This window comes from Lipotes vexillifer, unplaced genomic scaffold (assembly GCF_000442215.2).
Source record: "Lipotes vexillifer unplaced genomic scaffold, Lipotes_vexillifer_v1.1 scaffold302, whole genome shotgun sequence".
NCBI classification, from domain to species: domain Eukaryota; kingdom Metazoa; phylum Chordata; class Mammalia; order Artiodactyla; family Lipotidae; genus Lipotes; species Lipotes vexillifer.
The window spans coordinates 1,911,957-1,927,982 of NW_006798913.1; the positions used below are offsets into that span (position 1 = coordinate 1,911,957).

The 16,026-nt window shown below is 42.0% G+C and overlaps 1 protein-coding gene across 2 annotated transcripts in view; it reads left to right on the forward strand.

Moving 5' to 3' along the window:
• Window positions 1–16,026, forward strand: part of DST (dystonin) — a 496,398-nt gene that overhangs the window by 276,816 nt on the left and 203,556 nt on the right. For both annotated transcript variants that reach the window (XM_007471189.1, XM_007471190.1), the window contains one exon: window positions 6,958–7,124. In XM_007471189.1, coding sequence (XP_007471251.1) covers window positions 6,958–7,124 — 167 coding nt within the window. The remainder of the gene's footprint in view (window positions 1–6,957; window positions 7,125–16,026) is intronic.

Here is a 16,026-nt window from a genome sequence, read left to right on the forward strand (position 1 = left end):
CTCCTTTCCTCCCCCTTCCCTCCCCCCTCCCCTCCTTTCCTCCCCCTTCCCTCTCTGTCTCCCGCCCCTTACTCAGCAGATGGTAAGTGAGCACCTAGCCTGACCACATTGGGCAGGGTATGGGGAGGATGTTCCAAGGGGAGTTCCAAGGATGTTCCAAGGGGAGAAGTAGCCTGAACAGAAGACCCGAAGAGAGAGGGAGTGTTTAGTCCACATGGTCTGACGTACATATGGTTTGATCATGGAATAGAAGGAGAATGGCTTGGGTCTGGGCAGACCAGCCAAGAATGACCTGGATTAATGTGCCTGCGGAGTGAGAGCAGGGCAGACGTGGTCCAGTGCAGCTGGTTAGGAGGCTGTTACTCGTCCCGACACTGAGGCTTAGTTCCAGAGGAAGGGGAAGCTCTCCTGAGCCCGGTATTGTTGGTATTGACACTGGAGACTAGAGGCGATGGTCCTGAGTAAAGATAATAGTTGCTTCAGCTCATCGTTGGCCATGGGGAAACGGAAGAAATGGGCTATAAGACCCTCTTCTCCCTTGAAGACAGTCTTGGGGCAGCTCATGCACCCCTGGAATCGGGTACTTTGGTCTCCCCGGGTTTGTGGGAAATTCGCAGATGAGCAGGTTTGGCTCGCAGATGAGCAGGTTTGGCAGAACTGCTGCCTCGGCAACTTCAGGATGGGGAACTGGAGGAGAGACCGATGACCCTGTGCCGTCTCTCAGCGCCTGATCACCTCCTGTGCCCACCACTTCCTCTGTGACGTTCCACCAACCATCTAGTTTCCTTCTTTCCTGAGAAAACAGAATCATGAGCAAGAACTCCCTCCCTTTTTATCTGGTCACCTCTCCTTACTTTTCGTGGAGTGTTTGGGATGGAAGCCAAGTCTGGACGGGCTGAGGAGTAAAGATAATAAAGATTATAAAACACAGAATGTTTTTTTTTCCAGAGAGAAAGAGAGTTGGTGCTAAGTACAGAGGAAACTGGGTTTATGAGGGTTATTTGTTTTTACTTATTTTAGGATGGAAGAGCCTTGGGCATCTAATATACTCAGAGCAAAAGACCCAGGTGAGGGGAGGGTCACTGATAGTGAGACCTCCCCGCCCAGGAGGTGGAGGATTCACAGGAGGGAAGCAGGTCAGGAGGAAGCAAAGGTCAAGGGTGACAGGGTGGGACAGTGAGGGGGCTCTTATGTGTGTCACTGTTTTCTCTGTAAAGAAGATGAAAAAGTGATGGCAGACGTGGAAAGAAGAGGGGTTGGGGTACGAGTTTCAGGCATTTCGTGAAGAGTTGGCAGAGATGCTGTGAGGGATAGAAAAACTGGCTGTTTAGGACACTGAGAAGAAAAGGCAAGTTTTCTGGAGCCCCCGGCTGAGATCAGAGCTGGGATTCGTGGAGGCAGTAGTCCACATGGTGGTATGGTTTCCTCTAGTTCAGGTGTATACTCAGGGCAGGGGTGGACAAGACATACCGCTGCCTGGATCAGGGTTGAGGTTTGGCTGGGTGGTTGCAAGGTGAGGACGGAGTGAGGGAGTTGAGGATGGTGGTTGAAGTGATGGATCATGTGGTGCAAACCGAATGGAGAAGGAGGTAAAGAGAGCAGAGGGCTCAGAGACGGGGCAGAATCAGGCCAGTGGAGGAATGTGAGATGTTGCCGGTGGTTGGTCCAGCTGGAGTTAAGGAATGAAAGTACTGGAAGAATGGACATTGCTATCAGAAGGTACAGACCTGAAGTGGACTAGGTCGGGTTCAAGGTGACAAGATCCAGGCTGTGGCCACAGGTGTGTGTGACCGGCTGACATGGAGGGAAGACAAAGGCCTGTGAGGATGGGGCCCTGGATACAGACGGGGACAGCCAGCCCGGTGTCAGACCGCTGGGGAGTGTGGGTCATCTTGAGGACAGGAAGAAGGTGGTGGCACAAGAGTGACCTGCTGTGTGAAGGCAAGGTCTTTGTGCCCGTGGATAATGGTTTGAAAACTACCCGTTTTCACTGGGAGCGTTAGAAACACATGCCCTGCCCGTGGGCCCGGTGGTGTCCAGGACTTGAGTTAACGCAGTGCAGTGTGGAGGCCTGGGTGTCAGTAAAAAGGCAGAAGCGGGGCAGAGTAATGACGATGAGGCGGACTTGGTTTCCCGTGGAATAGATACTTCCGGAAAGTTGGGAGTGGAGGCAGTCTGGGTCTGGGAGATGAAGCAGAGATGAAACGTGGCCGGAGAGGCTCAGTGAGAGGAAGAGCTTGCACTTGGGGGGCAGCAGCAGTGACCCGGATGAGAGGCATGCGGGCTTCCAGTTTGGAAAAGGAGCTTGGGTCTAAAGTATCTTGTTTGTGTTAGATGCGAGCTGACAGATCGCTGGTGAGAGGCTTGAAGCAGCAAATACTGCTCATGAAGTTGTGGTGGGAGAAGCTGACGTTTGTTGTTTTCTATCTGCCAGGTGCTGTGCTGAGATAATGCAGATTATCTTGTCTAAACTTTAGAACTGCTCCAGGAGGAAGATGTTATTATGGCATCATTTAAGTTTTAAAAATGAGGAGAATCTTTTCTTTGTTTTAATTGGAGGATAGTTAATTTACCATGTGGTGTTGGTTGTAGGTGTACAGCAAAGTGATTCAAGTATACATATATTTATATATATTCTTTTTTAGATTCTTTTCCATTACAGGTTATTGCAAGATATTGAATAGAGTTCCCTGTGCTGTACAGTAGGTCCTTATTGTTTATCTCTTTTATATATAGTTGTGTGTATCTGTTACTCCCAAACTCCTAATTTATCCCTCCCCCTCTTTCCCCTTTGGTAACCATGTTTGTTTTCTATGCCTGTGAGTCTCTTTCTGTTTTGTAAATAAGCTCTTTTGTATCATGATTTTTTAGATTCCATATATAAGCTATATCATATATTTATCTTTCCCTGTCTGACTTACTTCGCTTAGTATGATAATCTCTAGGTCCATCCACGTTGAGTAGCTCTGGGTCTTAATCCTCTTAGTGGTTGCAGTTGGGATTTGAATGCAGGCAGCAGGGGCGGCAGGAATTGAAACCGTCTCTGCTCTCTGTGTGCCTCCAGAATTCGAAGGGAGGAGCCTTGGTTACTTCCTAGAATCCCACCTGACCTGCCCTTGATGGAAGAGTCAGGCTGTTTTGCTGAATGCACAAATTTTACATTAGGAGTCATGAGTGGCAACTGCAGACTTAACAACGTTTAGCGTTTGGTTTATTTTGCTTTTTACTTTTGTTTACACCGTATCATGAGAACTTTGATAGACTCAGATAGGTAGTGGCTAGTGGTAACAGCATATCTAAAAATGCCTTGATTTCCCTGTGGGGTTACTACTCAGTTAATTGGAAATCCCAGGAGAAGCTGAAAGACTTAACGTGATAGTGGTCTTTGATATGTTAAAGTTTGGTTCATAACATATTTGAAAATACCCTTTAAAACTATAGCTTTTGAATCAGTGTATGCATGTGTAATGGTCTGATACAGTGTGTGTGAGAATAACGTGCTGAAATATGATTTGGGAACTTTCGGGAACGTATTTAATAAAATATATTATTTTCTCCTGGTTGATGTTTAGCCATATTCGGACCTCTAAACTCTTCTTCCTTAATATCTTTTCCTGGGTGTGCTGGGCAGCACTGCAACTATTAAACTTACCCTGTGGTTGAAATGTTTTGGCAGCCCTCGTTAATAGGCAGTTACCTTTGTGACTGGACTGGCGTGGAATGTTCTTGACCCGGCAGAAACCAGTCCCCGCCTCTACCCAGCTATCGCCCCTTTCTTCATATAGCTATAAATACCACCCACATAGCTCCTGCGTTCTTACGGTTCCCAGAAGCAGCTGATTTTATATATATATATATTTTTAATTTTATTGAAGTATAGTTGATTAACAATGTTGTGTTCATTTCTGCTGTACAGCAAAGTGACTCAGTTATACATATATACACTTTTTATATACTTTTCCATTATGGTTTATCATAGGATATTGGATATAGTTCCCTGTGCTGTTTGTTATACAGTAGGACCTTGTTGCTTATATCCATCGTATTTTTCTAATTTGCATCTGCTAATCCAAAACTCCCAGTCCATCCTTCCCCCACCCTCCTCCCCCTTTGGCAACCACAAGTCCAAAAGAAGCTGATTTTATAATCTGTAAAGGCTCTTGTGAAATTTTACGTAGAGGTTCAACTTTTCATTTACAGTTTCCTAGATTCGTTTCTCTGAACCTTGTTTTCAGAGATTTCAATTGGTTTGAGGCAACAAATTTGAAAACTTTTATCTTTTACCCCTTTTCCTAAGAGAATTGGGAGAATAATAAAGCCAAGTATTTGCTTCTCCCTTTGTCAAAAAAAAAGAATAACCACAGCAATAAAATAGCCAACAAATTGCAAGTGTACTTACTGTGTGCCAGGCATTAATCTGTGTCCATGTTGTTGAATTTGCACAACACAGTGTCATGACTGTTATCATCCTTGTTTTACAAGTGAGAGAACGATCTTAAAGCAGTTAAGTAACTTGAACATGTAGGTGGTAGAGATGGGATTTGAACTGGGATGTGCTGGAAAGGCTCGCCAGCATAATTTTAGGGCAGAATGTCAGTTGGAAGTTGGGCGATGTTTCTGCTCCTTTTTTCCCCATGTTTTAAAAAAAAGATTACCAAAGGGGAGAGGCGGGAGGAAGGATAGATTAGGAATTTGGGATTAATAGATATACACTACTATATATAAAAGAGATAACCAACAAGGACCTACCTTATAGCACAGGGAACTGTACTCACTATCTTATAATAATCTATAAGGGAAAAGAATCTGGAAAAGAATATACAAATATGTAACTGAATCACTTTGCTGTACACCTGAAGCTAACACAGCCTTGTAAATCAACTATACTTCAATAAAATGAAAACAAAAACAAACAAACAAAAAGAAATCCTTCCCATATATCCTATATAACATGTTCATGCACACAGTTCTTTCCTGTGCTGTGGAGATGAGCACAGATTCCTAGGAAAGATGACTAAATTGAGATACACCTGCACTTTCAAATACTGGCCCTGTGTGGGGAGCCTTGCTCCAGCTGTGTCTGGGTGTGAGCTCCCTGGCACGGCTGCCTCACCCAGTACCGGATGGAGAGAGGCATGTGGGCCTACATCCCTTTCACGGGGTGCTGGCAGAGCTGGTAGGCCTAGGGTGGGCTTAACTGCCCCGTGTTCCTGCCCCACGTCCCTGGGTTGGCCTCTAGTCCTCTGGCTCCTGGAGCAGCGGTAGGAATAAAGGGCTTTCTGTTTGCACCTAGCAATGCCCAGTGTAAAAGGATTTCTTTGTTTTATTTTATTTTTTTTAATGTTATTGAAGTATAGTTGATTGACAATGTCATGTTAATTTCTGCTGTAGAGCAAAGTGACTCAGTTATTATACATATATATTCTTTTTCATATTTTTTATTATGGTTTATCACAGGATATTGAATATAGTTCCCTGTGCTATACAGTAGGACCTTGTTGTTTTTCCATTCTATGTATAATAGTTTGCATCTGCTAATTCCAAACTCCCAGTCCATCCCTCCCCCACCCCCCCTCCTCTTGGTAACCACAAGTCTGTCCTCTGTTTCTGTTTTGTAGATAACTTCATTTGTGCCATATTTTAGACTCCACATATAAGTGATATCATATGGTACTTGTCTTTCTCTGTCTGACTTAATTTGCTTAGTATGATAATCTCTAGGTCCATCCATATTGCTGCAAATGGCATTATTTCATTCTTTTTTACAGCTGAGTAATATTCCACTGTGTGTGTATGTGTGTGTGTGTGTGTGTGTGTGTGTGTGTGTGTGTGTGTCACATCTTCTTTATCCATTTATCTTTCTAGGCTACGGGCTATCTTTGGTCTGGGTTTTCTACTTTCAGTTGCCTGACTGCCTGTTTGGACCTTTGCCTTCTGTTTTGTTTTTACAGTGTCTTAGCCTCTCAGGGTTTAGACTGAAAAGAGTCTTGAACATTATCTGCTTCTGCCTCCTTCCTCCTCATAGATGAGAATGTTGACTCATGGATGTGAAATGACGTGTTCAAAGCTATGGGACTAGCGGCCAGGACTGGGGCCAGTGTCATGACTTCAGGGATTTTCTTCCTGGTGCAGGATGACTTGCCCTGCCTCCGTTTTGCTTCCCATCTGACCCTGGCTGGCCACCTGTCCTCTTGATCCCCTGGCTTTGCTCCTGCACTGGCTGAGGGAACAGTTTGCCGGTGTTACTCCCAGTTTGGAAATCACTGTGTGACCCCTGCCGAAGTCACTTGGTGCCTTAATGTCATTATCAGCAGGTTAAGTAGGGCACTTATCAAAGGGTGACTTGCAGATGTAAATCGTGTGAACTGGGGACCTGTTTTATTATCGTTTAATGGAAGAGACTTTAAAGAATTAATGAAAACAAAGTATAGGGAAAATTATTTGATAAAAGTTTCCCATTGAGTAAGCTGAATGAGGATTCATGAGAAAATTAGAGAGACCTCAAGCCAAATTGTTATGTAATGTGGTTAATTGGAGAGGGTGCTGTTTTCCTTTTCTGTTCTTTACACAGAATACCTGTTGGATCAAGTTCTCTGCAGGTAGTAACATAGATTAATTTGTAGGTTCTGCTTTGATCCATTTGAACTTGGAAAAACATGTGCTTAAGTTGTTTGAGCAGATCTAATTAGTAAAGTGGAATGGAGAATTTTCAACACTGGGACATTTTGGAATGAAAAAAAAATGAGATGCTTCGGTTAAATCCGACTTTTCCATCTGTTAAGCTCTTTGAAACTCAGTTTCCCTATATGTAAAATGGGAAAAATATACTCCTCTTACAAGTGAGAGTTAGGAGGATTAAGTGAAACAGCACTTGTAAAGTGCTTGGCACATAGTAGGTTCTTAATCTGTGTTAGTTTCCTTCCTTCCTAATGGTTTAATGTTTTCTGTTCCATTTAGATATCTGATATCCATGTTACTGGTGAGTCAGAAGACATGTCTGCAAAAGAGAGATTGCTACTGTGGACACAGCAGGCCACAGAGGGTTATGTGGGGATTCAGTGTGAAAATTTCACCACCTGCTGGAGAGATGGAAAACTATTTAATGCCATCATTCATAAATACAGGTATGGAATTTGTTGGGTTTTTTCCCCCTTTGACAAATCTGAGAAGTGTTTCTTTCATTTCCAGATTTTAAAATAACCTTTTATTATTAGACAAGCACTGAATGTGTATGGCAGAACATTAGAAATACAGACAAGTGAAAAAAAATCACATTTCCACTACCCAGAGATCGTCACTCAGATACACAGAGCTATGGTGTGTCTTTGGATTTTGTCAGTGACTTAGTGGAGAGTAAGCTCTGATACGTAGAATCTGTAGGTGGAGGACCAAGGTTGTGTATGTGGAGAACTGATGATTAATGAGGTCAAGGTTCAGACTAAGCCTCACAAGTTTCCATATCATAGTATCCTTATCTAGTTACTCTAGTAAGTAGCTGGGTTTAATGATGGCCAACTTCGGGGTGGTAATCAGTTTCCCAGTGAGAATTGTTAACCCCAAGATCTGAGTTAACACTGACATAGCACCTACTAAGTGCCAGGTGCTGTCCTAAGCAGTTTACATATGTTCATTCACTCAGGCCACACAGCATCCCTAAGGGAATCTTGTCCTCCCTGAGTTACAGACAGAAACTGAGACCAGAGTAAATACTTGATTCAGGTCACAAAACCATCGAGTGTTGGGCTTGGGATTCAAACCCAGGTACTTGCCTGTTGAGTCCACACTCCTATTGCCTTATAAGAAATGAAATCCCTGGAAATTCTTTACTGAAAATGATGTATTGATCTCCGTTATTTTTCTTAGTTTTGCAAGGATTATGTCATGTCGTTGAAGAACTGAATATCTTCCCAAATAGAGTAACTCATTAAACTGACAAACTTATTGGATTGCAATAAAAACAATAGGCGGAATAGGTCATATTTTGATAACTTTCTGCATGTGAGGCATTCTGTTAAATGCTTTCCTTATGTTATCTCACTCATCTCCCAGAGTCCCATAAAGCAGGAGCTGCTGTCACCCACTTTTATAGATGGGGAACTTCAGGTTAGCCAGGGTCACACTGCCACCAGGTTGCAGAGCTGGGTTCTCACCCAGTCTGTTTGCCTGGAACCCCATCTCTCCCTTTCTCTTTCTTCCTTTCCTTTCTCTCCCCTTTCTCCCCATTCTTTTTTATTTTGGAGACTTTGACATCTATAGAACTGTACTGAGTCTCCCATGGGTCCACACCCAAGAGTCCCCTTTAAACGCTGTCATAGTCTGCTTCCTTTACAGGACAACATTTCAGTAGAGGTAGGTGTAGATTGCTGAGTTAAAAAGAAAATCCTGTGCTTTCCCAGAGTAAAGTGCCAGCTCTCCTTGAGGGACACGGTGCCAAGAGGGCTTCATGGTCACAGACAGTGTGATGATCACACTGTGTCCCACGTGACTTAGAACACAGGCCGTCGGAAGTCTCACCTGTTCTGTACCTGGGGTGGAAAGGTCTTCTTAGCCTTTGAATGACAGTATTTGGATTGTTACACCAAAGGATGTGTGTCACGATGCATTTTGAGGGTGTGCTCTGCTCTCTGAAGTTTTTTAGCTTAGAAGCAAAACATTTAGAAGCCATCTATTCTTCTAAAATAATTGACTTTTAAAAACAACTGGTCTCCAGGCATTGTCTCTTCAATACTTAGGAAGGATTATGAGTACCAACTGGTATATACCTGCTGTGCGTTTTCATACTTAAATAAGTCACTGCTGTGTCAAAGATCCTAAAATTTCCTGTTTAATGTTACAGAACTCACGTTGCTTTAGGAGAAGATTTGGATCTTGTGAAAGTGATTTGTTTTGAACTTTTATTTTGACAGAGCAATCATTTTAGAGCATTGCTTAGCTTTAACTTTTTTTTTTTAATGGAAGTATAGTTGATTAACAATGTGTGAGTTTTAGGTGTACAGAAAAGTGATTCAGCTGCATATGTATCTATTCTTTTTCAGATTCTTTTCCCTTATAGGTTATTATGAAATATTGTGTAGAGTTCTGTGTACTATCTTGTATATAGTAGTATGTTTAGCTTTAACTTTGAACTTGGATTTCCTAGTGTGCTTTGTTTTCCCTTGTTGGAGTTCATGGTAAAAATACTGAATATCAGGTTTAAATACTTCGAAGATTTCTTTGTTGCTGAAGTTTTGTTAAGTTACCCTATGCCTAGAATTACTGTGGTTTCTTTTGCTAGAAGAAATCTTTCATCTGTAGAACTGTATTTTTTGTAAGTCCTTGGGCCTTTCTTTTTACTTAAAAAACAAATGAGTACTTTTTTTCCTAGTATGTGTAAGAATTAAGCAGGTGGTATTGAGCTCCACATGGTTTTCTTTGGTGAGAGCCTTGATTTACTCTAGAAACAAAGGAGACAAAGTTATGAACAATTATGAAATCACTGTGAGTGGATTTTTGGCTATTGGGCAGTACTAATCACATTTAGAGAGTAGTGTTTTACTTAACAGTTGTTTTTACTTGATAAGTATTCTCTTAAATTTTGTAATGTATTTATTTGGATTCGCTCTGGAAACATACCCACTTCATTGGGCTTTTTGGATTTTTTCAGATAAAAAGTTTTATTATTTATATAAATTTTACTTGACTTCTGTAATAAAAATCATCTGAGGTGGCTCATGGGTTTGGTTTCTACTCAGATGCCAAGTCTAACCATACAGGATACTTTGTTGAGAAGGCCCTTAAGAGGGAAGGAGGGCTTCACAGGAAACAACCTTGTGACTGAGGCAGTGGATGGAAAGAGGGTTATGGTACCCCGATGTGACAAGGTCACCTGCAGTAGATAGAATGCAAGAGATTTCTCTGGAGATGAGAAGGAAAATAGTGTTTATCATTTAAGAGTAAACCAGTATTATTTGTAATAACTGATTTAGTAAGGTTTTTGTGTACAGTTGTCCCCTGGTATCTGCCGGGGGTGTTGGCTTTAGGGCCCCTGAAGATAACAAAATCTGTGGATGCTCAAGTCCCCTATGTAGCATGGTGTAGTGTTTGCATATAACCTCACACATCCTCCATATACTTTAAATCATCTCTAGGTTACTTCTAATACCTAATACAATGGAAATGCTGTGTACATAGTTGCCAGCACATGGCAAATTCAAGTTTTGCTTTTTGGAACTTTCTGGAATTTTTTTTCAAACATTTTTGATCATGGTTAGTTGAATTTGAGGGTGCAGAAACCGTAGATACAGAGGGCCAACTGCATTTAGTATCTTCTAAGATTTAGAATTAAGATCTGAAATGGGAAGGTAATAGCATCCTTCAGATTCTGTATTGATGTGAATACCTGTCAACAGTTGTGAGTCAAGCACATGATTGTCTAGCATATTTCTATTAGTGTCCCCTCATAGATTATGACTTGAAAGTGGAGAGCGTGTTTGTTAACCCCAGTAAACAGCACTTTACTAACAATTTACTAACTTTTATTCTAAAAGTTCCATAGAAGCTTAATTTTCTAAAATTCTGTTTTTCGAAAGAACTATTATATGAAATAAAAATGAAGAGAAATTTTCATAAGACTGATTTATAGATGTTACACACTAAGAATGTTCCATGGAGGTGAAAAGAAAGTAACTGTCACGTAGCAGGTACCCAGGAAGTAGATGCAGGATGTTGACCAGGTATTAATTCCTGTCCTGCCTGTTTTTAGTGTATGGTAGCTTTTAAAATTATCACAGTCCTGTGAAATAGATGGCACTATTTCCATTGTTTTCAATTTGTTATCAAATTGTTAAATTATTAAACTGAGGCTCAAAAGGTAACTCATATGCTCCATATCACATACACTTTTAAATAATGGAGGTGATTGCTCTGGATTCTCAAGTCCTCGTATACTTCCGTGTAAATACTTAGGTAATTTCCTGTAGGCAGACTGCATATCAAGAAATGGAACTTTTGGCCAGAGAAGCTGTGGTAGTGCATCCTTGAAGACTAATGATATTCAGCAAAGACATGTGAAAATTCTTGATGGATTTAAGAAATTGTTACCTGAAAACTGGGTTTGCCTTTTGGTGGGTGTCCAGCCAAAAGACACAACCAAACCAAAGATCGGGAGGGATTTATTTTACTTGCAGCAAGTAAGGAGAACACTGGAGATCTTTCCAGAAGCAGTGTCTCCACAAACAGCAAAATTGGGGAAGTTTTAAGATAACAGTACATGCATAGTCATGAAGGGGCTTGGGTGGTGGACAGAGCCCAAGCTTTAGTTGATTGAAGTGACAAGGGTCAGAAAAGGTCACCATCGTTATCCCTTAGGTTCTAGTTTATCTGGTGGTTGAGCATTTCAGGCTCATCTTCACCATTGAAACAGAACTGGGAATCTTTACAACTGATATATTATCTTTGCTATTGTTACTTCTCTTGCCTGATAACAGGCAATGTTTCTGCTTTCTTTTGTTCCATTAAGATCATGAATTACTGAGATCTGTTCAAGGGCAAGCACTGTGGCCAGGCTTAGATCACAAAATGGCTTAGACCAAAAATGGCTCCTCTTATATCAAGAAAGCCATGCCTGGTTCTCTTTCTCTGGGGACCCCCTACCCTATCTGCTTACAAGATGACCAAATGAGTAGTATCATATATAACTGCCAGCTAAGATCTTGGTCCCTTACAAGAAATTAATGAGGACAGCATTAATTGTTTAACTTAGAATCAGCCATCTCTGAAAATAGCATCACCAACAACTGTAATAGTGAGGAAAGTTGTAGATAATAAGAGAACATTAAAATACTTAGTACCAGTAAGAGGAAAGTCACAAATGGACTATTCTGTAGTTTTAGTGTGTCATTTTATCCAACAGAGGGTGGATAGCCTGGATTGTGCGATGGATAGTGATGCTGAAAACTCAGCCTCTGTACACCGGTGCCAAACTGAATCTCAGAGACAGGGTTTTGGGTAGGGTAGGAAAGAATAGCTTTATTGCTCTGCCAGGTAAAGGGGGCCACGGCGGGCTTGTGCCCCTCAAAACTGCGTGTCCCATCCCAGGAGGATTTGGTGAGGAGTTTTATAGCAGTGGTACAAGGGTGGGGTTGCTGATAAGATTAGGGTGTGTGCAGGGCCTGCACTCCTTTAATCTGGTCTCAGTTGATCTCCTTATCTTGATGAGCTTCTCTGGTTCCTTTAATCTGGCCTCAGGGGGTCTTCTCTGGAATGAAGAATGCTGACACCTTCCATTTATTGGGGGTTTTAGTTCTGTAAAGAGCTCAAAGATATTGATATGTGTATCCCTTGAGGCGAACCAGGATGCTGCCCCAGGGTTGGTCCTCTCTTGTCTCTGCATCCCCCTCCCTTCCCTGACTGGCAGCTGTTCGAATTTGCCCTTTGGGACTCAGGGAAGATCATGGAGGCTGGAATCTGTCCCCTACAGACAAGAGATGTGGGACAGAAAAGCTTCCTTGCCCAGGAGCCCCACAGGGTCCTGCTCGGTTTCAATAGTAAGGATGATAAAGTAATATGATTTAGTAGAAGAGATGACAAGGAATGGTTCTGTGGGTTCTATTTAAATAGGTCACTGATAAATACATTGTTTTTATATTGCTTCTGTCTTAGGAAATTCTGTTCCTAATTCCTTCTAGGCACGTTCATTTGTTATATTCAGTTTTCCATGCAAAGGGTTCAAATAATAAAAATACCGTATATCTATACTAGTTTCTGCTTGTTTTGTTTATATAGTTTAAATTTTCTTTAAAGCATATTAAAACCTTTTCACCAAAAACCACAACTGGTAAGACATCTTACCTTACTTTTCATTTGAAAGAATAACAAAGCAGACTTGGATTTGATGGACTTAGATGACAAAGATGTCACAAGAGCATTTGATGAGTAAGGAGCTTAAGAGCGAGAGAGGATGAAGTAGAATTAACTGAGAACCAATAGCCAGGGGATTCTAGGAGTATCCTCTAGACACCAGTCGATTGGTAAGTCACCAGGAGTTAAGACACACACAGAGGAGTGAAATTCCTGACAGTAGCACACGTTTTTGAGAGGCAGGTGTTAACAGTAGAGGGTTCAACTGAGACTTCTGTGCTCTCAAGTATGCTTATACACACAGGAAAATGGACTTTTTCCTTTCTGAGAAATAAAGCTCTGATTTCCAGAGCTTTCCAGCTTGAATTCAGCCCCCAACTTGTCTGACTTTATCAGTCCCTGCCCTGGAACACTGATGAAAGCCAAGTTCCAACTCAGCAGCGCCCAGCATCACTCAGCGTGAAAACATTTCTGTCCAACAGGCAGAGGCAAGAATGGGCACCCACGGGCCAGAACAAAGAGCACAGACTGTGCAGTGGGGCCAGGCGAGCCTCAGGTGGCCACACGTCAAGATACTAATAAGTATGTCAGGACTGAAATGCTGGGGGTGTTTTGTAAAGAAATTATTTCAGCTCACTAGTTTCTGCTTGTCCTCTTCTTGTTCTTAATTTATCGCGTTCATTTATTTAACTCTCCTTTTCAAGCCCCTGGCATTCTTTTCACAAGCATGTTTTAAATCTGTTACCCAAGTAAGACAACATTTTTGGAACAGGTTGTGTTTTAGAAGCATGCCATTTAAATATTTTCTAATTAGGCAGCCAGGAATTTTTCACTTGTTTGAGTGTGCAGTTGGGTAGCAATGATTTTGTTCATTGTCTTCATTTGGAGTTAGAATTTAATGGGACCATCCTATAGCATTCTATTAAATCTTTAAAGACGCTGTAATTGGGAAGGTTAGGCTGTAAGGCCGTGGTCAGAGTCATCTTCTTTAATAGGACCTGGAGGCTGTGATTCAGCTTCATACCTCGATTCAGTCACACCCTACAAGTTATACTGGATTGGACTGGTTTAATATCGGGAGGAGGCCCTTTAGGGTTTGAAATGTTCCCATAGGAAGTTGGATTAGTGTTGGCTAGGGATTTTTTCTCTCTCAGAACCTGGTCTGCCCTCAGGCTGCAGAACCCAGAGGTATGAGGGTGTGTGTGTGTGTGTGTGTGTGTGTGTGTGTGTGTGTGTGTGTACACAGGTAAGGTTTGTATGGCCATGGGCTAGACACAGACAGAGCCTTGATGGTTGTTCATTTTTTAAAAAGTCACAAACATTTCAGTTTGTGAGGCAAAATCAAATTGCTTATTTACCTTACCAAATAAACTTAAAACACTTGAACTCTGAGGGCATATGTGGGTGACTTGTAAACATTATCACATTTTAAAATCCATAGGGAGCTCACATGCATGGCTGGTAATGCATCTGTATCCACGAGAGGCGTGTGAGTTAGTGTTCATATCCGGTGACTGTTTTTAGTATTATTCTGTGTATTTTTTCTGTGTATTTAGAATACTAGAGGGGAGGGAGGCCGGCGTCTTGAGATAACAGATGAGAACGTGCCTGTCACACCAGATTTAGGAAGCATGTAATAAATGTCAGTTTCCTTCCCTCCCTCCAGGCTGCTGTTGACCCACTAATAACAGGGCTGTGGCTAGGAGGCTCGGGAGAAGATGGGCTTTGATTAAAGACTCCCCGTACTGCGAACCTGATGCATTCTTCCTTCATCAGCTTCCCCTGAGCATTCTCTGACCTTCTCCTACCCTGAGATTTCTCCTGCAGTGCAGGACCAGTGGCTGTGTGCTCTCCATCTCTTGTTCTCTGTTAGGTCCCTCTGTTTTGTTGCAGCACCTCTTTTATTTTGGCTCATTGATAGATTCATATTCTCATGTTATTCTCTGAAAGATTTAGTTTAATATTTTCTCCCAGAGTAAATAAATTGATTCATCCCACACACACACCCTTTTTTTTTTTTTTCGTGGGGGGGGGGGGTATCTAGCCCCTAGATTTACTTACAATTTACTCTCGTAAGGTCACTTAAATATAGGAACTGAAGGAATTACTCTGTCAAAATCAATACTATTCTCTATGTTTAGTAAAGTCTGTGAGGCTGTTATGGGGTTAATTGTTCTTTGTGAAGAAGTGAGTTATAATTCATTAGGTATCTTCTAATGTCTCGCGTTAGATTCTAATCTTGAAGTCCTAACAAAGCTTGCTGTGAATTATAGTGTTTCTTTTCTTTTTTTTTTAATTTCTTTTTTATACTGGACTGGAGCATAGTCAATTAACAATGTTGTGTTACTTTCAGGTGTACAGCAAAGTGATTCAGTTACACATATACATGTTTCTGTTCTTTATAGTGTTTCTCATTCTTTGCTTTCTGCCTTGTTGGTAGGAGAGAGTCACTTTGTAGGAAAAAACAAAAGAAGAATATTGGAAGTAAATTCATACATCTCCTTTTGAGAAAAGGGAAAGTTACTTTTATAGCTTGTTGCTACCTTGGAGCTCTTGGCTTTGTTTCTTCAACACTATGTACCCAAATATGAGCATAACGGACTGTCTACACCCAGTTACACAACTGTGGGTGGGTCTCCTGCACATTTGTAGTTATTTGCTGGGCGAGGGGAAGGACCATATTACAGGTCTTTTTTTTCTCCCTCTTGAGGGGAAGGGGCCGAGGTGAGATGCTTTTTCCCACCAATAAGAACAGTAAGAATATGCTAAGCCTGAACACGATTTAGTCCAAACAGTCATCTTCAGGAATTTGTTACAAGGTGACTGTCCTGCCATCATAGACTAAGTGAGGCATCGTTAATGCATGTTTGTGTTGTGTGATGTATCTGAGAGCGGATGGAAGTGACACGGGTGGCTTCGTGCATCTGTGTGTGAGTTGGTGTGCTGTGTGCTGAGCACAGAGGTTGGGCTAAGACTGATGTCTAGGTGAATGGAGTGGGTTTCTCCCTCCTTCCCTCCCTCCCCCCTTCCTTCCTTCCTCCCTCTCTCCCTCCCCCTTCCCTCCTTCCTTCCCCCCTTCCTTCCTTCCCCCTTCCTTCCCCCTTCCTTCCTTCCTTCCTTCCTTCCTTCCTTCCTTCCTTCCCTCCCCCTTCCCCTTCCCCTTCCCTCCCTCCTTCCCTCCCTCCCTCC